A 27,902-nucleotide genomic window follows, 5' to 3' on the forward strand; every position below is an offset into this window, starting at 1 on the left:
CGCAATGTGAAGTCTAAGAGATTGCCTGCAATTTTTCACCTGCGGAGCAAACATTGTACCCCCGATCTCTTAGAAAAGATATAGCACACCTCTCCTAAATAGGCCACACGATTTGACACCTCATTCATAGGTCTGTGACAAACGGTGAAGGTGGAGTAGCCAAGCTTTGTGTGGAATAATAATAAGTATGAGCAATAACAATAGTGATGCTTTGCCTTTGGCAAGCACCACTAATAATAAGAAATGTTTCTCTAGCAGTAAATGAAGGATCACTGAAGGATCATGTGACACTGAGGACTGGAGTAATGATGCTGAAAATTCAGCTTTGATCACATGAATAAATTACATTTTAAATTGAAAACAGTTACTTTAAATGGTTAATAAATGATAATATTTCACAATATTTGTATTGCTGTATTTTACTGTACTGTATTTTTGATAAATTTTTTTATCAAAAACACAAAAAAATTACAAACAAATTAATTTAAATGGGACGCAAATCATAACATATAACTCAGGGTTCTCTGGAGGTGTGATTCTTTTAAATATTAGCTGGATTAACTTCCCTCTGAACACTGGGAAACATCTCTTCATGCAAACTGGTTCCACTCAAAGAGCTTTTTTATCTATATAGGTCAGGTGTTTGTGTGTGAGTTGATGGCGTTGAATGAACTGTACACAGCATTCCCAGAGGCACATATGCTTGATGTCTGCCTGCCACTTTATCATCACAGCACTACAAAAATTGGCAAGATGAGTGATAGTTTTCCACTTGATGGAGAAAGTTCAATGTCTCCAACAGCTACAGCAGAGAAAACACGTTGCTAGCCAGAGAAACATGTTGATTATCTGAATTCAGATTAAACCATGGCTACAAAAGTAATCCCACAAAGTAGCTTGTTTAATGTAACGCTAAGCTTTAAATCACTAAGCAAATTATCTGAGCTCAACAGGCTGACACTGAGTTTCTGTTCCAAATTCTCCACTTATTAGGTACTATTTCAGTTAGGATGAGAAGATTGCTGCCTATATAGACAACCCCAACTCCCAACGCAACTCACTCCCAACGCGTTAAAAGCTGATGTATGGTCAAGCGTGTTTGTTTAGCATCACTATTAAGACGCTGGAGGTCGTCACTATAATCGATGAACTAGGAACTCGATTGCTTTCAATGACAAACCTTTGGTGTCAATATACACAGACGCAAAGGGCATGGGAATTTTATTGTCATGAAATTATATAATTTAATTGTATTTACAATACACTATTTAGACATTTTTAAGCAGCTAACATGACCCCTAAACCTAACCAGTTGTCAATATAAAATAATATAAAACACAGGCAGATGCAACAACAGTCACAAACTTATTCAAAAATCACAAATATTCCACATCTTCCGAGACCGAATGATTGATTTGTGTGAGGAACAAACCCAAAAGCGATCATTGTCTCCACATGCCGTAACATTCAAATTGCAAACATTCAGATATTGCCGTATGATGAAGCATTACGTCAGCTTGGCATTGGTGTCTCATGAATGATTGTGTCTCTCATGAATGATTGTGTGCCTCAAGAATGATTGTGCTAAAGTTTGTATTTATCTTCTGAATGAGATATGACTGATTATTGAGTAAAACAAAGATATTGTATGGCTTCAGAATACTAAGAATGCAACAGAGGTCTTATGTAATACTTTAATTCTGCTCTTTGGTCAGTTTTGCAGTAAATACATATATAAACACATGGGACATCAAGTTTAGGGTAGGGATTAGGTGCTCAAAGACATCTATAAGTGTAAATATACATATAAAAACAAAATAATTTCTACTTTTACAAATGATGCAAATAATTAACTGAGTCTTAAACTGAATAAACTGAAGCATGAAGCAAACTATTTTTATTTTTTTCAATATAGAGACACCTAAGGGTACCGAAGCATCTTAATAGTGACGCTAAAGGTGCTTGAACCATGCTTCAGCTTTAGAAGCCTTGTGGGTGAGAATGGGTTGAGCCAAAAAAACACACACAAAAAAAAAAACACAATGTCCAAAACTCCACATGCCCCACATAATTATTACTCATTAAAAATGGTAGCAGACCCGTTTCCTCACACCTCAAGTGTTCCTGAACACTGATTGTAAAATTCTCCTCTTTATTGGCTTTTTTTCTGTCAGAAATATAGACTCTTTTGCAGAGGATAAAGCTCCACCTCAGCATCAGCACTATTTTCCTTCATGGGTCAAGCCCTAAAACTCTTGGCAGTCTTTTCCCCCCCAACTCACTGTGAAGAGACAGATGTTTTGTCTCCTTACTTTGAAGCAAATATGCTGAGGAAACAACAGTAACTGAGGCAAGCATTTCAACCAGGATATCTGCCTGATTCAAATGCACGTCTGCTTCAAAGAGATGCCATATTTTGTTTTTATTCATTAGTATTCAAGGCATTTCAGCTTAAGCAATGCGGACGTGAGGTACTAACGTCAGCTTAGCCGAAGGTGGGCAATTAAAAATGCCATCAACTGAGGTGACGGGTAACTAAACTTTCACTTATTAGCTGCAAAGTTAAAAATAAATAAAAAATGAATAGTCACATATAGTAAGAAGAGCTGTGCTATTGTCACTGAAACTCATCCATAATTATTCTGCTGGATCTGTCTGCATCCTTTAACACAGTAAATCACCAGCTGTTCCGGTCTACAGTTGTTGTCAGAATTATGGGCACCCCTGGTAAATATGATCAAAGATGGCTGTACACATTTTTTTGTTTTGTTTGTTTGTTTGTTCGGGTTTGGAAGAAGTTTGTTTGTTCGGGTTCGGTGTCTCATGTCGCAAATCCATTGACGCTGGTAGTGACAATTGTCTCTGACCAATCAGTGATCGGTTTCACAGGAGTATAAATGTGAGTAAACACAATGGCCAAATTCCCTTTATAATCCATCACAATGAGTGAAACCAATGAATATAGTTCTAATGTGCATCAAAAGATTGTTGAGCTTCACAAAATATAAAGTGGCTGTAAAAAGAAATAGCTATTGAGAATTCCCATTTCCACCATCACAGCAATTATTAAGAAGTTCTAATCAACTAAAGATGTTATGAATCTGCCTGGAAGAGGACGTGTGCCTATATTGTCTTAATTCATGGTAAGGAGGAAAGATTGAGTGGCCAAAGACTCTCCAAAGATCACAGATGGAGAATTGCTGAGATTAGTTGGGTCTTGGGGTCAGAAATCCTAAAAATAAAAAATAAATAAAAAAAATCGAACAACCCCTACATCATGTTTGGGAGGGTTTCAAGAGAACTCCTCCTCGCTCATCCAAAAACAAACTCCAGCATATTCAGTTGTCAGACACGACTGGAACTTCAAAAGGGACCGGATCCTATGGTCAAATGGAACTAAAAAATAGCTTTTTGGCAGCAAACACACCAGATGTGTTTGGTGCAAACAGGGATGAAAAGTACCCCATGCCCACGGTTAAATATACCGCTGGATCTTTAATGTTATGGGCCTATTTTTTTTGCTGGAGGTCCTAGACATCTTGTTCAGATACATGGTATCATGGATTCTAGCAAATATCAGCTGACATAAAATCAAAACCTGATGGCCTCTGCTAGAAATCGTAGAATGGGCCGTGGTTGAATCTTCCATCAAGAAAATGATCCAAAACAAACATCAATATCAACACAAAAATGTGTCACTGAGCACAAAATGAAGCTTCTGCATTGACTGTCCCAGTCCCCTAAACTGAACCCTATAGAAAATGAGTGGGGTGAACTGAAGAGAAGAAGCACCAACATGGATCTGGGAATCTGAAGGATCTGGAGAGATTCTGTATGGAGGAATGGTCTCTGATATCTTGTCAGGTGTTCTCCAAACTCATCAGGCATTATAGGAGAAAACTCAGAGCTGTTCTCCTGGCAAAAGGAGGTTGCAAAAAGTATTTAATAAAAGGGTGACAATAATTATGGCCAATGGAGAAAATAATTTATTTCATAATGTTATTGACCCCCACTTTTAATTATTTAACTTGAATAAAGATTATTAGATTTTTGCATGCTTTTTTAGATTAAAGATCAAAAGGATAAACAATGCAGATTTATTTTTACAGCCATCTTTGATCATATGTACCAGGGGTGCCAATAATTCTGAGAGTATAAACCAGGTATACAACTGCGTAAACAGCGTATACCACTGCAAAGGTATTTTAAAACGTCTTTTTACCCCTAAGCAAAGAATGAAAAAGAACTTTGCTGTGACTGAGTATATCACAAAATTACTCCATTCCCTTTCAAAATCTTCTCCTCCTCCTTCGCTCTTAACTTTGATGTTTACAGTGAATTTACTATATGTATAAGGTTCATAACTTCATTATAACAATATTTGCACTCCATAACGTTAGACCTATTGCTTATTTCACAAATTCTTGAATATCACAAAGGGCATTCTGGGTTGAGCGAGCGGGATCTGTAGAAGGTCGCTCTCTGCTCCTGAGGAAATATTACCGCTCTGCCTCAAAGCCAGATATTTCAGAGTACTTCAGTAGGAAGAGGGGTCTAAGTCACATAAATTAACCACTGGAGTACCTCAGGGTTTGGTGTTTGGCCCTTTCCTTTTCTCGATATGCACTACATCAATGCAATTTAACAATTTAACCAGAATTCCTTTACCAAAATCATTTAACAATGTAACGACTGAGACCAAATCAGACACAATTATTTGGTATATGTACCATAAAAATCTTTAAACTTTACTCTGTGATCTGGGGTCCCATCCCCCAAACAGGGCAAGAAGATCTTAGTCACCCCGGCAACGATCAGATAAGGAGTTTTATGGCTCTTAGTAATGTGGACAGGGCCTCTGCTGCAACCCCTGCTACAAAACCTACAGATATTAGAACAGACTCTCCTGCATTCATTTATCGATGAACTGATTAACATGAAATTAACATACATTCCAGAACATTTTGTGAATGTCATTAACTGTCTTGTGTTGTGTTTTTTTAAATACTATTATCTGTTGATACTATTATCTCTTTGATACTATGTATTTTGTTACAGGACCAATGGTCAATGTAACCCCACTTATACCATGTTTGGTCTCTATAAACGGGTACTTTGAAGATCGAAATGATTGTGTACATGATATGCCGATAGCTGTGCAACATATTAGTGTTACAAGAATCTTTCTTAGTTTCGTCATCAAACACCAATTCAGCATGCCAGTTCGAGTGAGCACGCTTAAGACAAAGGCTCATAAATCTTCGTCACAGAGGAAACTCCCGCCAGAAATTCCACCCTTCTCATTGGGTGAGCCAGCCTGCAAGGTGTGTCTTTTGTCAAGCTTTAAAAGGCCGTTCCGTTAGCCCTGCCTTCCTTTTAGCTTCTTAGCTGCTGGCCTCAACTGTCCTTCACGTTGATTGTGGACCCCACAATCTGTACATAGTCTGTACTTTTCTAGGCAATTTTGGGACTTTGTATTGTGTTTCTCATTACTGTCTCTTAAGGATGAATAGCTTTTTTGAGAGTCCTCTATTTGACGTCGCTTTGGATAAAAGCATCCGCTAAATGTAATGTAAAGGAGGAGTCAGAGATAATGAACTATAATGACTAAGCAGTCCAGTATGACTAAGTAAGTGACCTGATATGAGTTCATGCAGCGCAGGAATGCTGGCAGCCTGAAGGTGCTGGACATCAGAAGCTTCTGGAGCTCCTCGCATGAGCTCTGAGGGAGGGGGAGAGGGTGCACGCTAATGTCCTTCTCCCAGACATCCACAACACTAGAACAAGAGAAAGAAAAACAGAAGATATGAGAGAGAGAGAGAGAGAGAGGTTTACAACACTTTATTTAAAACACTTAATAATCTTCAACAATTCACATTATATATATGAAAAAAACAACAACAAAAAACCATTTCCAAAACAAGATGTCCATCAGAAACAACACACAAAACATCAACACACCACAGATCATTGAAACCCATCTCATTATTTACAAGACTATAGTATGCAAATTATTTTAATTTTTAGTCTACCAGCTACTAATTTCATAAACATCACTTCAACATTAATACTATTAAGCTGTAATCCTTGATTTTTCCTGGTTTTCCATATTGCCAATTTCGTGGTTCCTATTAAATAATTTAACAGACACATCTTCCTTCTTTTTGAAAAATTATACTTCACACCTCCTATAAAAACTTCCTCTGAGAATTCCTCACCAAAAACTTGAAACAATCTATTAAGAACATCAAAAAGACCTTCCAATCTTTTACATTTTAAAAACAAATGTTCTAAATTCTCTTCTTCTCCACAAAACCTACATTCCACCCCTACTGCTCCTCTCTCCACCTATAGCTGGTGTGTGGTGAGCGCACTGGCGCCGTTGTACTGTGGCTGCCGTTGCATCATCCAAGTGGATGCTGCACACTGGTGGTGGTTGAGGAGAGATCCCCAGATATGATTGTAAAGCGCTTTGGGTGTACAGTAGTACATATGAAAGCGCTATATAAATGCCTCATTCTATTCTATTGCTGGATTCAGTTGCGCCACATGTTTGTCTGTAGCTATTGCACCGAGAGAGAGAGAGAGAGAGAGAGAGAGAGAGAGAGAGAGAGAGAGAGAGAGAGAGAGAGAGAGAGAGAGAGAGAGAGAGAGAGAGAGAGAGAGAGAGAGAGAGAGAGAGAGAGAGAGAGAGAGAGAGAGAGAGAGAGAGAGAGAGAGAGAGAGAGAGAGAGAGAGAGAGAAATCCAAACTGGAATAGGAGGAAGGACATATGACATCATAAAGGACATGTACAATGGAACAAATGCGGTGTTAAGATTAATGACAAACGTAATGATTATTTCAGTCAAACTAAAGGAGTCCGTCAAGGCTGCAGCCTCAGCCCGACTCTATTTAATATCTATACTTGAGAAGCCCTCTTGTCCTGGTCTGACCCTCGAGGACAGAGAAATCAAAAGCCTCCTGTACACTGACGATCATCTGCTGCGGTCTCCTCATGAAGAGGGACTGCATCAAAGCCTCTCGCTTCTAGAACAGTACAGCAACGACTGGGCCTTACCAATAAACATGGAGAAGTCCAAAATAATGATCTTTCAGAAAAAACCTCGCCTTACTGACAAGAAATATAAATTTACACTTGGGGGAACAATTCTTAATCATGTCACCTGTTATAATTATTTGGGTCTGACAATCTCAGCTTCTGGAAAATTTGACACTGCAATAAAAGATCTGACTGATAAAGCACGTAGCGGGCTTATTATAGTATAAGGAAACCCCTGTTCAAATTTAACCCACCCATTAAACTGTAGCTGAAAATCTTTGACAGCATCATCAAACCTATCCTTCTATACGGCTGTGAAATCTGAAATCCCCAAATTTAAATTAAATTACGAATCCTGGGACAAAACCCCTGTTTAAATTTTCCACCTTGAGTTCTGCAAGAACATCCTGGGAACTCACAGAAACGCTCCAAGACTGCTCAGACTGTGTTCACACTTCTCTGATGGAGTCGTAGAGGACGAGCTACACTTCCTCACTGAGTGCAGCAAGTATAAAAACATCAGAGACACTTGTTTCACACAAATAGCACCGATTTTACCTCAATTCCAACAAGCGAGCCTCATAAACAAACTGTCTTATATTTTGGGAGAGAAAGAAGAATGTATTCACCTGGCAGCGCAGTATGTGTCTTCATGCCATCATATGAGGGACAAGGGCTGAACCTTCTTTTCCCTTTAAACTACTCTCTGTACTTATTGTTTATTTTTATTTATTTATTTATATTGTGATATATTTATGTATAATATGGAAAGGTTTAAAAAAATATATATATATTTATCTATATGTTTGTATATGTCTATTGCTTTGGCAATATTGTGCTATTTTACACAATCATGCCAATAAAGCTCATTTGAAATTGTTTTTGTTTTTTTAAAGACGACGTGCGTGAAAGCTGTTGAGTCTTCTGTCAGATGCAGTTTAAGTAAAGAGTGCCTGAGAAAAACACGTTGCCTGATTCAGTATCTGCTATCAGATGAGATGTTGTTAGGTTGTATGTCAGTGTCATTACTCTAACGTTATTTTCATAATTAAATAAAAAATCTCTCACCTCAGAAAAACAAACTTTCCTGTCCTGACGTTAAACTGTGCTCGTAACGCGCATTCAATTGTCCGTGCAAATGCAGTGGTGTGCACTGTGTATCACTTTCCCCATATAAAAATCTATTTTTATTTTCATGCATTTTGTTATTTTCTATATTTTTGATGACTGTAGTGGCTCAAACCAATAACCATACTACCAAAAACTAGTTTGGGACTACTATTTAATAGCCTTACCATATAATGTTATTCATCAGTGTTAGTGATATTCTTACAATTTATGTGTATTTAAAGAGGGACAGTACTTGTGTGTATGTCAACTTATTTTGAGAAGCTTGGTTCAAATTCCTAAAAATGTTTTGAGAATCCTTGGTTTAGTGATCTACTGTAGAACAGTGATTCCCACCTGGGGTACCATGTAAAAATCCTTCAAACATTTTTAAATTGCTAAAATGTGTATAAAGCATTTAACAATCGCCAATCTGCGCTGCTCTTGGTAGATTGCACTGGTCATAATGGAAATGAGCTCTTTAATTTGCACATTGTCAGTAGATCACCCATATAACTTTTTATGGGATTGTGGTCTCAAACTGGCCCTGTTTAGTAAATCAGGCCCTTAGTTTAAAATTTTTCTTTGTCAAATGGCACACAGCATGGGTCTGGTCCATTGAGTGTTTCTGCTCAGGCTGCTGAAGACCGACCAATAAAAATAGGTTTTGCTCAGCTAGAAAGAAAATGAGAAGGAACATTAACTGAAGGTGAGAACAGCTGGACTTTAAATTATATTGATCTGACAGTTTGAATTTTTAATCATGTCACAGCAATTTATCAATACGCAGCACTGAAGACAGCAGAGAAGCGGAGAGACTTATGTCCTGACACACATTATGGTGATGATCTATTCAGGACATTTCATTGACATTTACCCATCTGTGCTGTAGTTCCACAGAAAGCACACACGCAGCTCTTAAAGTGGAAATGCTGGAGAAGCCCAGAGACACACGTGTCATGCAAAACTTCAACCAGGGAACCAAACATGCTTTTTGGTGGAAGTTGCTCAATTACATAACTGTGTAAATTGCGTTAATTGCATTTCATGTTACAAAAGGATATCTGAGGATTTTGAATTAAAGATATTATCTACTGTGCAATGGGAAGTCTGAGCTAGGACTGTGCTTCAAAGTCAATGTTTCTTTCCTACTCTTGAACAGATATTGTTTTAATTTCTTCAGGGCCTTGATGATTTAAGCTACCTGAAGGCAAACAAGCCAAAGTTTTCCCCTAGAATGCAGAATAGCGTTTACACAAAAGAACAAACCAAGAGCTTGGATTATAATTCATAGAGATCTCAGGTCTTAGTTAGTTAGTTAAAATAAATAAATGAATTAATAATAATAAAAAAAAGTTTCTAAATGTGTTTAGGCTACTATAACTAAAATTGCTAAATTTTCAACAGAAAAAAGTAGACCTCCTGATTCCCTAAACAGATCATTAAAATGTCTGTCAAAAAAAATGCCAGTTGATGTTTCTGATGGCACAATGTTTTTCTTAATCTGTGCCATTTCAAATGTCACGACTGTCTTGTCGTTTGACATTTAACATCCTATAGAGTGCTTTAAAGTTTCAGTTGGAATCGAACACACAGACCAGCTTACAGACTGCACGTCATTTCTGATATTCGGAGTGTACAGGTCGTGATGAAACGGAAGAAGCAACAGATCTTTTCTTCCGTGTTGTGACGTACATCCGAACGAAATGGATTTTCGAAAAAGATGATTAGATGGAGGCAGATCTGAATGCGAGCTTGACTAAACGATTGGAGAAAGTCCTGCACATGACACCAGAGCCAAGTCTGTAGTTTCACTGAAAAATCCAGTAATAAAATTGATAAGAAAGAAAGAATCATGCTCATGAGTTCACAATAAACATGCATTTAGAAAATATATGAATTTTCATTTCATGCCAACTTTATGTTCCCAGGCTGATACAGCAAACAAATGAGCAACTAGTCACTGAATTTGCCAAAGTTTGCAAGTTTCATAGCATTGAATCTTTGACGAATATTCAAGAGTTTAAGAAACTTAAAAGGTAAATGAAATATTCCACCAGTGTTTGTCAACCAGTAGAAATTCAGCTGTACTGTTTATACTTGCATCTAAGGTTGAATCTTTTATATCTAACACAATTTTAAAAATCTGACACCATTTAGAAAACTTACTCTAAACTGTCACAGACAATGAGTGGAGACGGCTCTTTTGATTACAACGGGAATCATTTAGTTTTGTACGTTTGAGTAGAGACATTGGCCCTCATTTATCAAAAGTGCGTACACCAAATTTCCAGCGTACACCTGGCGTACACCCAAAACCACGGTGACTTTGAGATTTATCAATATGAACGTTGGCGTACGGCACGCTCAAATCCTACACCAGCTCAGGAGGTGGTGTACGCACGTTTTGAGTGCGGGAATGCGCAGAAAAACAATTCCTAACACCACAAAACGCACTGACAAACTAAAAGATATGATATATTATGACCCACTGTAAAAAAAACAACAACATAGTAATTATAAACTTCAGTGTTTATTTTTGTGCAACATGGACTTCAATGTTTAAGTTGTGTGACTTTACCAAAGCATTTGAATTGTAGGCATATGTATTCCTTCAGTTGCGAGCCTGTGCGCTTTACCTGACGTTTCAAGCCTTGTTTATACTTTCGCCTGGCTCCGCAGCGCGAGTCTCCGCAGACTGCGCGCGTACCTCCCCAAACGGACGAGTTATACTCGACGCGCTCGCCGTCGTACTATTCTTTGAAACGATGGTAGGGCCAGGGTTAGGCCCGGCAGGTGTGCACGGACTGGGTTTAGTAATGAAAGGCTTTCAATGACCAAAAAAATTATTCAGACTGACAAAATAATAAAAATGACATTCTTCTTTTAAATAATAATAATAATACAAATAATAATAATAACGACATTCTTCTTCTAAATAACAATAAGTGTCATTAATAATAAAAATCTAGAAATCAATTTTGTTTCTTTCCACTTCCCTGGTTTCGCTTTCTCTTTCTCAAAGAAGTTTCTCTTCTTTGCCGTCTTCCGTGTGTCCATGGCGTAAAATGAGGGCGTGGGGGAAGCGGAGACTTGAATATATAGGGGCGTGTTATTCTAATGACGATCGTTTTCAGCCGCGGCATTTATCAAGGTCAGGTATTGCGTACACCTGGATTTCAAAGGTACGCACAGCTTCATAAATCAGGCGGTGAGAGGAGTGTAAGCATAATCTTACGCCAACATATACGCCCGTTTCTACGCAAGATTGATAAATGAGGGCCAATGTGACTGAAGTTTGTTTGTGGTTGCTGCCCAATGTTTCAACTTGCTTCTCAAATGTATAATTCATCTGATGTCCTGCTACACATATATGTATTATATTAATGAACACAATTCTAAATAAGAAAGAAAATCAAATGAAATAAAGTACCATTCATTTGTAAAATATTTAATTTACAGAATTATCAAAAACATTTAAATACGGGATTATATATGGGATCATATGGAAGTAAACAAGACAGACATTAAAGTAAGCGTTTGCACATTTATTTATAGTGTGATCTGCTGCCGAAGCAATATAAAAAACAAAGAGATTGATGTGAGAAAAAAGAGAGCAGATTTTTTTAAACATTTATGATATGAGCCCTTATGTTTTGCTTATATCTGATCTGTCACTGTAATACTTATGAGTTGTGACACATCACTGTCTTTAATGACAACCCTTCGCAACTCTTGATGACTTTGGGTATGTAAAAGATTTAAAGTGACTCCCATGAGCGCAGAATTTTGACGAATGTCGATCTAGAGTGACGTAAAAGTCGCATGAATTCTGATATGACTGTTCAGACTGAGGTCGCATTGAAAAAAATCTGACCTGTATCGGATTTAGTTCCACATCTGGAAGTGGCACAAATCGGAATTGAAAAGATCATGTGGTTTGTGCTGGATTAGGGCCACATTTACCTGCTGTCTGAATGTACCCAAGTGAGCAGTTGAGATGTGGACCAGACTTTGTGTGGACAGTCAAAAGTCTGCTTCCTAAGAGTTTCCTCTGATTAGCATAATGGCTCAGGGCCTGTATCCGAGCTCCATGAATCATGTTTGATCCCACCACCTCTACACACTCAAACGCATCTGTTAGCGCCGGGTAGGAAAAGAGGCAGAGTTAATGTACACTTGGAAAAAAAAAGGAGAGCGAGACGAGGTTAGGGTGTAAAGAGTCGTGACGACCTTCTGGAGTCAGAGACAATATAGTGCAGGACGCCCACCCACAATTCCTCTCTGATTCACTCGCTGATTCCAGCACATCTTTGGCTCCTCAAGCTCTTACAAAGGGAACATTTAACGTTTTGAAGAAGGATGAGAGTAACTGTGCCGACATTTCTCTGAGCTTGCGGATTTACAGTATATTTATGGCTACTAGTGGTCATGTTTTCACCATTTTTACAGTGGCATTTCCTTCAATTTATTACTAATTATTTTAAATTATTAATTGACTACTTCTCATAATGAAATCACAATTATTAATGTTAATAAATAGTGCCCTGCAAAGGCAAAAGTAACACAGTAACTGCATATTGATAAAACTTAATGACAGAAATAGTCTCTTTTTATATTTTTACACTATAATATTTTTGTATTTATGTGTGCAAATCTACTTTGTAATAATAATGACATAATACATTTATTAACATACATTGGTCAAAGACAGCATCCAAAATGTTTACTGAAACACTACAAAAATATTGTCTTATTAATCTAGTTAACATGTTTGCTGTTTATGTTTCAAACTGTTTCTCTCTGATGCCGAAACTGAGAAGAGTGTGTTAAAAGTTTGAATTTCAATTTTCAATTTCAAATGAGCTTTATTAGCATGACTGTGTATCACATTGTTGCAAAAAAAAAACATTATGTAAAGATCATGTCATGTTTCTGAGAATGTATAAAGAGCCTGAAATGTAAACAAGGCAAGTATTGGTTGTTGGTTGGTACTAAACACTGAAAAATCTTTTTCTTAACCCTATGGCCTATTGCCTTTAAATGATCAACATGATCATGAACGTTGTCGAGAAACTTCTTGCACATAATCTACTGCATGCCTTCTGTCGTCTGATTGGTCGTTTATACTTCTTTAGCAAGCTAAAGGCCTTTTAGTAAAAATGTCCACCTTCAGCTTGTGTCTTTTTTGTAGTGAAATATTTACTGTTTTTTTAAGTAAATGAAAGAATAACTTTCAAGATGACTGAAGCAACTTAGATAATTTTTTTTAGAAAAATCATGTTAAAATGTGAGTATCAAATATAATCCATCAGGCTCTCAATCATACTTGTATTGTTTTATATGCTTTAAAACTACAGAGCTTTGATCATAAAGCTAAGCATTTAAATATCATCTTACTAAGACATATTATTGGGAGATAGAGTGACAGCTGATATTTATATGATTTTTATGTAATGTAAGTAAATGCTGTACTGCAACACAGATCTTATTGATTTACACTACAAGCATTACATTTTTCTTTTTGGTCGTATAAATATCAACATCTGCACCAAATTGCATATTTCTGCTTGGTTTGGGCCACTGAATAAAATTGATGTGTTTTGTTTTGTTGTTTTTTCAAGTATGAGCTCAATAAAGCCTGATGTATCAAATAAGATATATATAGATATTAACATTTTTTTATTAAATAAAAAAATAAATAAAGAATGCAATATTTTGTTTTAAATGAAAAAAAAGAAACAAACAAACAAAACGTTTTGTCTAAAGGCTCCATTTTAAAATATTAGATTTTTCTCACAATTGTTTTTGCATGTCAAGCTTTACAGGTTTAATCAGTATTTTGGATTCCCAGTAAAAATATATATAAACATTTTCACAAGATAAATTCACGTGAGAATTGTATACGATTCACAGACTTGTTTTCACAGAATATATCTTGTCTATTTTCCTTTGCATTTAGCAGATTTCTTTCTTGTTTTAAGCATAAAAATAACAAACTAGTGATGTTTATTTTTATGTCATGCTAATGTTGTTTACCAGAGTTTAAAAGTGCCCTTAACATTGGGTCTAAAAAGATCCGTTTTAAAACAAGATGCTCCCAGAGTTAACAGGGTGCATCTTTTTAAATTACTCAACAAAACACCATATGTCATTTAATCTACATCAGATATGAGGAAGAATCTGATTAGATTTCGAAATTAATATGAGTAAAATGAACAGATGTCAGGGTGAACTGATGGCTTACTCTTTGAGTTTGCTGTCAGAGCAGAGGACGTAGAGCACTTTGACTGCTTGAACAGCCTGGCATGACTGATGTTCTCTGGGATGAACGTCACCTGTGGAGATGAAGCTTTCGCCAGGAAATGAGGCGACCAAAGTGTCCGTGTTCAGAAGCCACAGCTGATGATTAAAACAGAAAGTAATTACCTGAAGGTCGGATATAAAGGGGACATATCATATAAAAACATACTATGCAGACATACTGCAATAACAGACATTTGAAGGAAACAAATGAATAACATTGTAAGTTTACTTTAGAGAGAAATCTTTACACATGGACCAAAATGAACAGTTTTGTACATATGTGACCCTGGACCACAAAACAGTCACAAGGGTAAATTTTCTTGAAATTGAGATTTACACATCATTTGAAAGCTGAATAAATAAAATGTCCATTGATGTATGGTTTGTTAGGATAGGACAGTATTTGGTCGATATACATCTATTTGAAAATCTGGAATCTGAGTGTGCAAAAAAATCAAAACATTGCGAAAATGGCCTTAAAGTTGTTCATTTATGTTTGCGATTGTGCAGCATTCACTCACAAAAATATTTTTTTATATATATTTACGGTAGGAGATGTACCAAATATCTTCATGAAACATGATCTTTACTTAATATCCTAATGAATTTTGGCATAAAAGAAAAATCTATTATTTGGAACCATACAATGTCTTGTTGGCTATCGCTACAAATATACCCGTGCGACTTGTGACTGGTTTTGTGGTCCAGGGTCACATATATGCGGTTTAATGTTCATACCAAAATCACAGCTGTACCATCTGGCGTTTGGATGGAAAAGCGAAATATACTCTGTGCAGATGACAGCTCGACCAGCCTTGAAGCTAAGGTTTGCTCCAAGAATCGCTGCCTGTAGGAGACACAATAAAAAAAGCTTCATAAACATGATCTACACATGACAACAAAATGAATAAATCCAATTAACTCACTAACCTTATTGAATCTGACTTGGGCTCCAAACTGAGCCGTGTTATATCACACCCTCCATCTTCACCTGGCTTTACTAATATTTCAGTTATGTAAAACTTCAGCACCTCTGAAACACGACACATATTAAACACAGAATATTACACACTATCAACAGCTGGAGGTGTAAGATTAGAAGAGATTAGCTCTCATATAACATCTTCAGCTTCAACAGTCCATAGAAACAACTAGAGTTTTCTTGACATAAAGAACAAAGTTAAAGTATAATCCTGAGCTCAAGTATTTTTTTCCAGGCCAAATATAAAAAAAAACTATTTTTGGAAAGCTGCTCTTGGTAGATTCATTGCGTTGGTCATTATGGGAATGATCTGGCTGCGTCTGTTCTTTCATTTGTGCGTCATCAGTAGATCAAGCACAACAATTTCTGTACAAGTTTGGCACCGTAATGCAGAGTTAAGATCTGTCATCATTTACTCTCCCTCATGTCGTTCCAAACCTGTAAGACTTCCGTTAATCTTCAGAACACAAATGAAGATCTTATTGATGAAATCTGAGAGATTTCTGTCCCTCCATTGACAGCTACACTACCACTTTGATGCTTCAAAAAGTTCATAAAAAGATCGTAAAACTAATCCATATGAATCAAGCGGTTTAGTCCAAATTTTCTGAGGAGACTCAATCGCTTTATATGATGAACAGATTGAATTTAGTCTTTTATTCACATTCAATAAATTTCAAGTGTGGAACACATATGAAATAAGCAAAGTATTTTTCATAATGTACTTTAAATAACATTAACAAATAATGTCAGAAAGATATCAGTTCTGCTTTTGTTCATTAATATCAGTAGTGATGTTGAACAATGAGGACAATGTCATTAGTGTCCCAATGTGTAGTGAGCCAGCGTTCATTACTGTCCTAACCAGTGCTCAAATTTGTGTACACAATATACAGATTCACGATCTAAGAAGCTAGAAAGCTGATTTAGACGCACCGATTATCATTATTAATAGCCCACATACTCTTTTCTCTCCATTCCCTCTTCTTCTCTCCACATTCACTCCTGTCTTGTCTACACACAAATATCAATGTGCAATTAATCTACAATGCCAAAATCAATTAACCTGGCTTAAAATACCTGATGTGGGCATAACTCACATAATCTCTAGTATGTGAACAGATATCAAATCTGACATCTGAATATGCATAAGAGCGAACAAGGATTGAGAACTTCATCAGAGGGGAAGAATTTCAGTGCATATCTCATAGAAAGTTATAGTATGACATTAGAGGGCTACATGAACATCTGCACCTCCTTTTGTGTCCCACAGAAGACGCAAGTCATTCGGGTTTGTAAAAACATGAGGGTGAGTAAATGATGACAGTATGTTTGTTGAACTATCCCTTTAAAATAGTAGCAATAAAACACAATCAACAAAAAACAAACAAAAACTTACAATCACTAAAAATAGACCTTTGCAATCGGACTATTTTTGCTTCAAAAGCACAGCACTTTTATAAATACCCAAGAGTCTGAAAACATTTCAAAGCATCTTAGAGTGTCTCAGGCTGGTGTTGCTAACAGGAAAAATGAATGGCCCATATGGGGCATCAGGGGTTATATATGACATCATGCGGTTATAAATATAAAAAAGCTCTGGTTTTATTAATTTGCAGTCATGTAAAATGCACAGATGGTGTGTTAGCACTGCTTTGCGCTGCATACCTGCAGAGAGTTCCTCGCCCAGCACTGCAGAACAGCTCGTGCAGGACAGCATCACACGCTTACTGACACGCTTCTGCTGCGGGACACACACATACTGAGGTGAGAGGCACATGTGTTAGGGGTATGTTCATAGGCTGCATTATATGGCACTGGTTATATGGTTATACATATTACAGGTTCATACATATTACAGGTTCAGTCAGTCCACTCGGCGGCCATATTCATATTCATAACACCACCAGCTGGAAACAGCAGCATTTTCCAGCCATGCAACTGTAAGTGCTCCGTACCTAAAACCTTTCCATTTCCAGCATCAGGAATATGAAAGGTCTGTCATCATCAAATTTTTTTTTTTTTACACATTTTTTTAGTGTTCACGGGATTCGTCATTTTCAATAATTTAACTATTATTAAAGTTATAGGTAAAAATTATCAAATAAATATTTGTCCTTAATTTACAGAAAATATAAACTACTGTTCAAAAATACTTGCAAAATTATTACTTTTGTTCAGCAGGAATACGTTATATTCAAAAGTCACAGTAAAGATATTTATAGATATTTATATATGTATAGTTTTTTAGAATGTTATATTCATTAATCCTAATTTTTTTATTTTTTTATCAGTTTAAACAGAAATATGAAGCAGCACCACTGTTTTCAACATTGATCATTTTTGAGCATCAAATCATCATATTAGAATGATTTCTGAAGGATCATGTGACACTGAAGACTGGAGTAACGATGCTGAAAATGCAGCTTTAATCACAGGAATAAATTACATTTTAAAATATATCACAATAGAAAATATCACAATATTACAGTTTTTATTTGATTTTTAATCAAATAAATGCAGCCTTGGTGAGAAACAGCTTTCAAAAACAGCAACTCCAAACTTTTCAACTAGGGATGCACGATATATCGGCCATCATATCGGTATCGGCCGATTGCTGTACTTTTACTGTACTGTACTTTTTTTGATTTATGTTGAAGTGCTTGGTACGTGGCTTTTAATGGTGAGACTTTTGTTTTTGTAATCAAACTCTCAAAAATTATATAAAAATATGGATTTAGATTTATCGGCCAATATATCGGTTATCGTCTTTCAAACAAAGAATTATCGGTATCGGCCAAAATGTTCATATCTGTGCATTTCTATTTTAAACTGTAGTGCAAGTTTATGAATAACTTCAAACCAAAATTTTTTGGTGACAAAATAGCTAGCCTGGCTTGTTTAAGGCTAAATCTGCAACTTTGGTAACAGGGCTAGAGAATTGCAAACCTCACATAACATGAACAGAAAATAAAAGAGCTCATGTAATATTTTTTTTCACCTTTTCACTAAGCATTTGTTTAAAAGGTGTTTCATACCCCTATTGACACAAATTACATGAAAACTGCCAGTAATTCTTCAGCTTGTTTCTAAACTTGTGCCTCAACTGTATACTGAAAATATCAACAACAAAAAAAAAACATCATATACGGAAAACAATAAGAAAACAGACTGTGTGCCGAAGTCATTTAGGATTGAAAAAGTGTGCCTGTAACTCCTCGGCATGGCCACGGGCTACACACAGATTGAGGCTGAGAAAGAGAATCAATCCCTCGTAAAGACATGATGGGCTCTTCTCCACAGCCCGGCCGACCCTAATGTTCCTGAGAGTGGATTTCCTCTCCGCCTCTTCAGCCTTTATTGTGATGAAAGGAAAGCATCTGCCTCCTCTGTCAACCCTGAGGCTGTGAGAACCGAGTTACAACTGAGCACTACTTAGGGTGAAAATATCACAACTGCACTGTCTTTGTGTGAGCTCAGCTTTTAGAAGAAAGCTTCACCATTTCAGCTCGGAGAAATCAGACTTTCAGCACTTTGTTGCGTTAGTAAGAGTGCTAAAGAACTTCATTTTTAATTCCCTATTATGCTATTTTAAAGGTTCCTAATTATGGTTTGGAGGTCTCATATAATTGGTTTACATACATCCAAGGTCAAAAAACATATTTCCATATATTATTTACTCCTAATAAGCATTGCAGCATCGCCTCTTTTCTCACTGCTCAACTCGGTTGTCTACTCTGCTCTGATTGGTCAGATGGTCCAGTATGTTGTGATTGGTCTACTCTGCTCTGATTGGTCAGATGGCCCAGTCTGTTGTGATTGGTCTACTCTGCTCTGATTGGTCAGATGGTCCAGTATGTTGTGATTGGTCTACTCTGCTCTGATTGGTCAGATGGTCCAGTATGTTGTGATTGGTCTACTCTGCTCTGATTGGTCAGATGGTCCAGTATGTTGTGATTGGTCTACTCTGCTCTGATTGGTCAGATGGTCCAGTATGTTGTGATTGGTCTATTCTGCTCTGATTGGTCAGATGGTCCAGTATGTTGTGATTGGTCTACTCTGCTCTGATTGGTCAGATGGTCCAGTATGTTGTGATTGGTCTACTCTGCTCTGATTGGTCAGATGGCCCAGTCTGTTGTGATTGGTCTACTCTGCTCTGATTGGTCAGATGGTCCAGTCTGTTGTGATTGGTCTACTCTGCTCTGATTGGTCAGATGGCCCAGTCTGTTGTGATATGTCTACTCTGCTCTGATTGGTCAGATGGTCCAGTCTGTTGTGATTGGTCTACTCTACTCTGATTGGTCAGATGGTCCAGTCTGTTGTGATTGGTCTACTCTACTCTGATTGGTCAGATGGCCCAGTCTGTTGTGATTGGTCTACTCTGCTCTGATTGGTCAGATGGCCCAATCTGTTGTGATTGGTCTACTCTGCTCTGATTGGTCAGATGGCCCAGTCTGTTGTGATTGGTCTACTCTGCTCTCATTGGTCAGATGGCCCAGTCTGTTGTGATTAGTCTACTCTGCTCTGATTGGTCAGATGGTCCAGTATGTTGTGATTGGTCTACTCTGCTCTGATTGGTCAGATGACCCAGTCTGTTGTGATAGGTCTATCTTACAGCACATGTCGGAAACAAAACGTTCATTACCATATCTAAATTTTAGTTCCGGATCTTCCTCAGCACTTGATACACAGTGATACGAACAGTACAATGGCGTCGATTTTCCCGTATCAATTCAAGCACGAGTCCTCATCCTTTGAAAGTGCATCAAAGTGGATTTACTTTTGCAGCGCAGAAAACATATTCTCGATATATCAACAACACAAACCAAACTCTTCCAGTCTCAACTACAACTAGAGGGTAACGATTATTTTTTTGTGTGACTACTTGGTACTTTTAAAGCAAAGTATTTATGATGACCCATAAAGCATTTACTTCCAATACTTCCTATATTCATTTTATTAATAAAACAAATGGAAGTGATTTGGCAAGTCAACTGTAAGGTTACATTTGCCAGCATTTGTCCCAACCAAAGAACCAACAGGAAAAGAAATATGTACCTGTACTAGCAGCATACTTGTAGTAAATGATTACAAACTTCATCATATTCTGAATCTCTAACATTTAATAATAGACTTCTAACCAACATCCTCTTGTTATTTCCAATGAGCAATATAATCCATTCAGACCAAAAAAAACAAACATTTTGCTGTAGCAAAATCGCAAACAGTTTTCGTTCAAAAATATAGAATTATGTACCAGCAGCTTTCATACAAACATAATGCTTGTGGACTTACGCATATTCTGAATAATTAGTAACATACAGCCGCTCTTATACACAACTAAATAATAAAGAGTTATGACTTGAAATGTTTGCTGTATACCACAATCAAAAACAGCTTATACAAAAAAGTGAATGAACATCTGGCATTGCACTGACACTGTGACTGTGTAGGACAGTATAACAGATCGGTTTACAGCATATTGATTTGAAAACTAAATGCAGAAAGCAGCTCTCATACAAAAAATACTAAATAGGTCTCAATGAAATTGGCAATTTGCCATACGTTAGCTTTTAACGAAGAGGGTGCCGTTCGAATTTGGCGCTCAGCCATCATGCGTCTCTGTTACGTGCGCGTCTCTGTTATGTGCACGCCACAAACTGAAAAAAAAGATTTTTGACATTTGTGAATCGATTCAGAATAGTCCACGTCTGAATTGCGATGCATCTAAGAATCGATTTTTCCCCCACCCCTAACTACAACTACCATGTTTGAGGGCGGGGCAATGTAGATGCTGTTCACCGACAGCCAATAAAGAACAGGCTGGCATTATGCAAATGTCTTACAAACCTACGTATGTTCGTGCAGGAAGAAAGACTGGAATTACTGACGACTCGTTTCAGGCAGTTCAGAATAGTTTTTTACTTTTGGGAGACAATAACTCCATTTGATCTTTAATATCAGACCTTTTACATTCACAAACAGCTATATTACACACTGCAGGAAATGTAAAACATAATAGGGGCACTTTAATCAGAAGTCTTTACCTCTGCAGAGGCTTTCTGAGATGAGTTATCTTCCCGTGTGAGGGTCTGTTCACAGCTGCTGTCCCGTGCCAACAGAATAAACGTGTCACCAAGCAGACAGTCTCCATCTCGTGGGAGTAGCTTTCTGTTTGCGAAGGGATCGGGGTGGCAGCACCAGTCGTCCACTAATGCATTCCAGTTTCCATTGGGCAAAGGAAGAACTCGCCCAAAAGCCCTTTAAGATTAAGAAGATAGTCTCACTTTCAACACTTTGAAATAATGTGTCTGGTTGAACTTATGACTATTATTTGATGCATTACTTGACCAAATCAGTAAAACCAGAGGTAATAAGAAAGAAACACTCCTAACCTGTCTTGAAGCACCATGGACCCACAAGACTGGCACTGGAAGGAATATGTCACATTGACCCGCAGTCGTCCAATTACACTGCAAGGAGCTTCTGGAGTAAGAAACACAAAATAACCAAAATCAAAGCAGACGTTTTGGGCATAAAGATAATCGTGGTTCATTCATTGTGTGTACGTTGTGTATTTATTGTACAATTCAGTGTCAATTGTGTGTAGTTGATAATAGGCACACATCATGGATCGAACCAACCATCCATCCATCCTCCTGTCTGTCTGTCTATCATCTATATATCCATCTATCCTTCCATGATCCATACATTTATTAATTAAAGCTGCACGATTAATCGTTAAAATATTGCACTAACTCCCATAAAACCACACAGTGTCAGTTTCGTTATTTCTGTGTTACAAAAACTGTAATTATCACAGAAGTACTGGGATAAAAATGTAGATTTGGGATATAAACACGTATGTCTGTGGAAGCGATCAAAATAGCACAAACCAACTTTTGAAAGTTTCTTGACTCTTCAAATCAAGATTGTATTGATTACATAATTACACTGTAGGTGGCGACAAGTGACTGTAAAAAAAAAAAAAAAAAATCTAAAAGCCAAGTGATGATAACCAGTTATGAATATGATGATACAGATTAGATGTGGTCAGAAACCACTAGGAAACATCTACTGAGTTGCAAAGATTGTCAGAAATAACAAACAGTATAAATAGCATGCACAATTTAAAAAACAAAAATAAAATTGCATTTACCATGATATTACTACACTTTGAATTTTTTTATTAATTAAATTCTTTGAAATTTCAAATTACACATACAACTATGGCAAGGTCAGTGTGATGCAAACAACATTTTTATTCATATTAAATGAGACATTTTATTTGAATATATTGTTATATAGAATTTAAGAACATTAGAATGGCCAGCATTAACTCAATTGAAATCTTAATTAAGTAGATTTAAAGGCATAGTCCAAGTCCACCCAAAAATGAAAATTCAGTTGATGGACCTCATTGACTTCCATAGTATTTTTTCCCCTCCATACTATGGAAGTCAATAGGGTCAATACTATTGACTTCCAATAGACTTCTTATTGTCAATAAGTCAATACTATTGACTTCCATAGTATGGAGGGAAAAAAATACTATGAAAGCCAATGGGGTCCATCAACTGTTTGGTTACCAACATTCTTCAAAATGTCCTTTTTTTGTGTTCAGGAGAAGAAAGAAATTCATACAGGTTTGAAACAACTTGAGGCCTACTGTGAGTAAATGATGACAGTTTTCAGTTTTGGGTAAACTATCCCTTTAAACTATCCATTTTGACTACTCAAAAACAGTCCGTTTATAGTGTGCTTAAACTCAAAGATGATACAACATTTTTTACATTTACATTTACATTTAGTCATTTAGCAGACGCCTTTATCCAAGGCGACTTACAAATTAGGACTAAATTCAGCGAGTCATCATAAAGAGGCAAGAGCAACAACAACGCAGGAAGTGCTCAAAATACGAAGTTCAGGTATTATTCAGAGTAGCATAAGCCTGATAAGTGGTGTTTCGAAGGGAAAGGAATTTTTTTTTTTTTTTTTTTCTATAAGGTTAAGTGCTCACGGAAGAGATTGGTTTTCAGCTGTTTTTTGAATGTTGTCAGGGATTCTGCATTCCGGATGAGGGTGGGGAGAGCGTTCCACCAGCATGGAACTGTGAATGAGAATGTTCTGGAAAGTGATTTTGTGGCTTTCTGTGAGGGGACCACGAGACGTCGCTCGTTGACCGATCGTAGGTGTCTGGTAGGGATGTAGACTCGTAGGAGTGAGTGAAAGTAGGAGGGAGCTGAGCCTGTGATAGTTCTGTAAGCAAGCGTCAGTGCCTTGAACTTGATGCGAGCAGCGAGAGGTAGCCAGTGCAGAGAGATGAACAGAGGAGTGACGTGGGCCCTCTTGGGCTCGTTGAAGACAAGACGAGCTGCAGCATTCTGGATCATCTGTAGGGGTTTGGTCGCACATGCTGGGAGTCCAGCCAGAAGGGCATTGCAGTAGTCAAGCCTAGAGATGACCAGGGCCTGGACGATAAGTTGTGTTGCATGCTCAGTTAGGAAAGGCCTGATCTTCCTGATGTTGTGCAGTGCAAACCTGCATTAATCGAGCTGACTTTGAAACGTGTCTTTTTAAATATATTTAGTTAGTCTTGACACATTTTTAAGTTAAGTTCCCATACTAAAGCTGTTTTCCAGAATTTTTCAGAAATCTCTTTTGGCTCAAAACTCCTGAATGCTTTAAGGGGTAAATTGGGTTGTTCTGAGTCAGCTGACTCTGAGTTGTTCTGACATCAAGTTGAGCTCAGGCTCAGAGCAGCAGGTCACATTACTGGAGTTTTCTTTGTTCTTCATTAATCTCTGGTGTGTGTGTGTGTGTGTGTGCGCTCACATGCTTCTTACTCAAATTCTTCAAGGAAATCCAATCAGAATCAATTTGAGAATTAAATGAGAGTCACACTTTAAAGACTCCCTGACCTCCAGATGCTGGCCAGGGTTTGGTGAGAAAGTGCTCATGGGTAATAATCTAAAAGAGCCAGAGATTTAACCGATAATCGCTTTTACCAATATTTGTACCGATATTTAAGCATTTTCCCATAAACCATATCAGTTTTGTAATATCGGATTCACAGATAATGATTTTCACGATAATCAGAATGATAATTAGAATGATTCTCACATGCTGTATTCATTACCCATTTGTTTACCTGATCAAAGATTTTATTTAAAAAACACCTTAGTGACAGTGCACTATATATTTTATGTTTTACACGCTTTCAGACACTCTTTAATTTATTGATTTAGAGGGTGCTTTGTTTTGTATATAAGGAGGGAGTGAAATTTCACAAATGACAGTAATTAAAGTCCCCCTGTGGTGAAAATCCTTTAAGGCAAACCATGCGTAAATTCATAAGTCGACACCATTGCTGAGTATTTTCTCCCTAAAACTGCAGTGAACCAAAGACAGTCTCAAAAACACGGTTTGAAATCGCTGGTGTTTCTGACGTCACAAACTACCTTGTAACCAATCAGATCTATGTGATCGTCAACGAGTGGATCTCTGAGCTGGAGTAAGTGAGTGGAGGCGGGGCTCATTTGCATATTCATAGAACCGCGTATTCTAATTGAGGCAAGGGTGTCGAGTTACATTCAAGCTATTTTAAGGCTCTCCCTAACCCTAAACCTAACCCTAAGGCATGAAAGTTTTTCAAGGAAAAAATGCTTAAATGTCATTATGGTGATCAAAGATCAGTTTTAAGGGACACAATGATTGACTACAGGGCGGCTTTAAAAAGTTTTATATAAAACAGTTTGTTCAGTTCAGTGCTGTTATAATTGTCAAAAACAGAAATAAAACAATAAATAAATATAGGTTTGTTAATTGGGCACATACATGCAAATGCATGAACAAAACTCAATATGGGTGGACCTCTAGAAGAGCTGATCGTGTACCTGACTCCGGCTCCACTCGTAGACGCAGTCTGAAGTGAGATGCGTGTTCAGAGGATCCTGGGCTCTTCTGGCATGAAGTCTCCACTAGACTCACTCCAGGTGTTAAGTTCACCTGATAGGACCCGTCCGCTGTCTGGATGTTCAGGAGGGAATCATGTTTGGACTCGACTTTCACATCTGCACCATCCCTGGCAATGTCACCTCTGTGGGGATATAGTACAGACAGTGGTGAAACATTCGTGACAATAACAACTCGAGTGTAGTTGCTCACTGAAGTTTGAGTTTGAGTTTATTTGACATAAAAAGTAGCAATACAACATTGTTACAACTTCTTTGTCAAAGAAAACACAATAAAATTACATTAGCTTTTTTTTAACGAGACATTTTCATGACAAACCATACACATATATATCCATATCTATTAAGCCATCCTATCTAAAAACAATCTCTTCACACTTATTCTAAAACTAACATTATCCGTTAAAACCTTAATGTCCAATGGCAACTTCCTCCACTCCTGCGCACCTGTATATTCGAATGTCCTAGTTGAAAAGTTTCTTTCGTATTCTGATCTCTAGATATTACTGGTGTCAAAGTAAATCAATATATTTGATTTCTGCCTGTTCTATAGTCCACCATTAACCCGCAGCACCTCTCGTCAATAGGACACACAGTTCAAGTGTATTCATGTCTGTAGTAGACAAACTGTAGTGGGACTGAGGACGAGTTACTTGCTGAATTTATAACAAATCATTTCTGGAGGTTTCTGTTGGAATAATAGCGAGTCACATTTTTTCCTAACCTTATTGAGTGATGTATTTATGTCAGATTCTTACATTTAGACACTATAAATGTAAGTCATAGAGACTTTCCAAATCTAAAATAACTTTTTCCTCTCAATCCTCGAGTCAAGAATTCACCGGTTTTACAGTTTAACCAGGGCCTGACAAAAGAAAAAAAACTATTTTTTTTCCTAGGCCATCTGATGACATTCTGGTGCTTGACACAAAACTTTCCACAGATCATCTGAAAACCCTCAAGACAAAAATGTACGGTGTCGCCCATCTTGACTAATTGACCAACATCTGTTCAATGCAAAGACCACACTCAACGTGTCGTTCAGAGGATGCACGGCATTGTTGCATCAGAATCTCCTCATGCAACTAGAAACCTGTCCATCATTTTCAGTCTGTGGTCATAACAGTTTGATCAAAGAAAATTAAATTTAGTGTGTGTGTGTGTGTGTGTGTGTGTGTGTGTGCTCTTATTCCTGCCCTTCAAATCATTGGTTGTAATGTCAAATTGAATACATTTTAAAGGTGATACATTTATTCAAAATACTTGAGAAAGAAAATGACACAGAATAGTGAATTAGTGAAACTTATTTTAACAAAATAAAAGGGTTGAGTTTGTTATCTTTTCTGGTCTGTAAAGAGCATCACACACACACACACACACACACACACACACACACACACACACACACACACACACACACACGAGCTTGTGGTATTGTCCCTCTTTTACTGTGACCAATACTGCCATCTAGTGTTAAGTGACTGCACTACAGAGTGTTTGAGAGTAAAGTTAGTGTCAGAAATCATTATCTGTGTACTGTTTATTTACTGTACACAATTTCTTATTACATTATAGTATTCTCTTGTGTTGTAACTTGATCCGTCGTAACTTGCATTCTGAAAATATACAAACTAAAGAGAGAAAGTATTCAAACTGCTGAACAACAGGTGTTCTGACAATATACTACCTATCATGATGTGTTACCATTACCAACAGTATATTAGCATGGTTTAGGGTTTGGAGCTCATGAACGCTGGTGAACATTCTGATGACATTCATGACAACCTGACATTTTATTTCGTTAAGATATGCTACCTTATGCTCTCTCTCTCTCTCTCTCTCTCTCTCTCTCTCTCTCTCTCTCTCTCTCTCTCTCTCTCTCTCTCTCTCTCTCTCTCTCTCTCTCTCTCTCTCTCTCTCTCTCTCTCTCTCTCTCTCTCTCTCTCTCTCTCTCTCTCTCTCTCTCTCTCTCTCTCTCTCTCTCTCTCACACACACACACACACGCACACGACAGCTTCTATTGTGCCCCACGAAGCATGTTACCCATGTTTAGAACTGTTTTGACTGCTTCTGGCTCCTTCACTCAGATCCAATGATGAATTACTGACTAACGTTACGTTACAGTTCAGTAAACGAGCATCCGTACAGAAAAATGGAAGCACACTTTACCTAACGAACAAAATGCCACTTTGCAGCTTTCGTCTGAGCTCAAGAAAGACGAGGTCTTGTTTCGCAGTCTCTTCCATTTATATTATTTTACAGAACAGATGAATCCCACGCGGCACACAAAAACAACGTGACAACATATCTCCGCGACACACCCGTGACGTCGGGAAATAAATAACTTCAAATTAAAAGTCCCTAGTAAGCAGTTTTCCTCGAGACTCTTAACAAAAATTCTAAGCAAATAAAATGTTGTTAGGAAAATTATACATAAAACGGCACAAACCGATCAACTTATATTTTAAATGTATACTTAAATTGTTTAAA

At 37.3% G+C, this 27,902-nt stretch overlaps 1 protein-coding gene across 3 annotated transcripts; it reads right to left on the reverse strand.

Moving 5' to 3' along the window:
• Positions 1-27,886, reverse strand: ube3d (ubiquitin protein ligase E3D). 3 transcript variants are annotated; one of them, XM_082150430.1, is made up of 9 exons: positions 27,582-27,886; positions 25,334-25,536; positions 21,833-21,923; positions 21,485-21,698; positions 17,106-17,178; positions 15,386-15,488; positions 15,194-15,302; positions 14,397-14,551; positions 1-5,777 (listed from the first exon to the last, which is right to left on the reverse strand). In XM_082150430.1, exons 1-9 carry the CDS (start codon positions 27,656-27,658, stop codon positions 5,585-5,587), a joined length of 1,218 nt encoding a protein of 405 aa, XP_082006556.1. In that variant the 5' UTR covers positions 27,659-27,886; the 3' UTR covers positions 1-5,584. The 3 variants fall into 3 exon arrangements, with proteins under 3 accessions (XP_082006556.1, XP_082006555.1, XP_082006554.1); XM_082150429.1 differs by having other exon boundaries at positions 17,106-17,181; XM_082150428.1 differs by having other exon boundaries at positions 17,106-17,199.
• Between the last annotated feature and the right edge of the window lie 16 nt (positions 27,887-27,902).

This window comes from Leuciscus leuciscus (assembly GCF_965113295.1).
Source record: "Leuciscus leuciscus genome assembly, chromosome: 20".
Classification (NCBI taxonomy): Eukaryota; Metazoa; Chordata; class Actinopteri; order Cypriniformes; family Leuciscidae; genus Leuciscus; species Leuciscus leuciscus.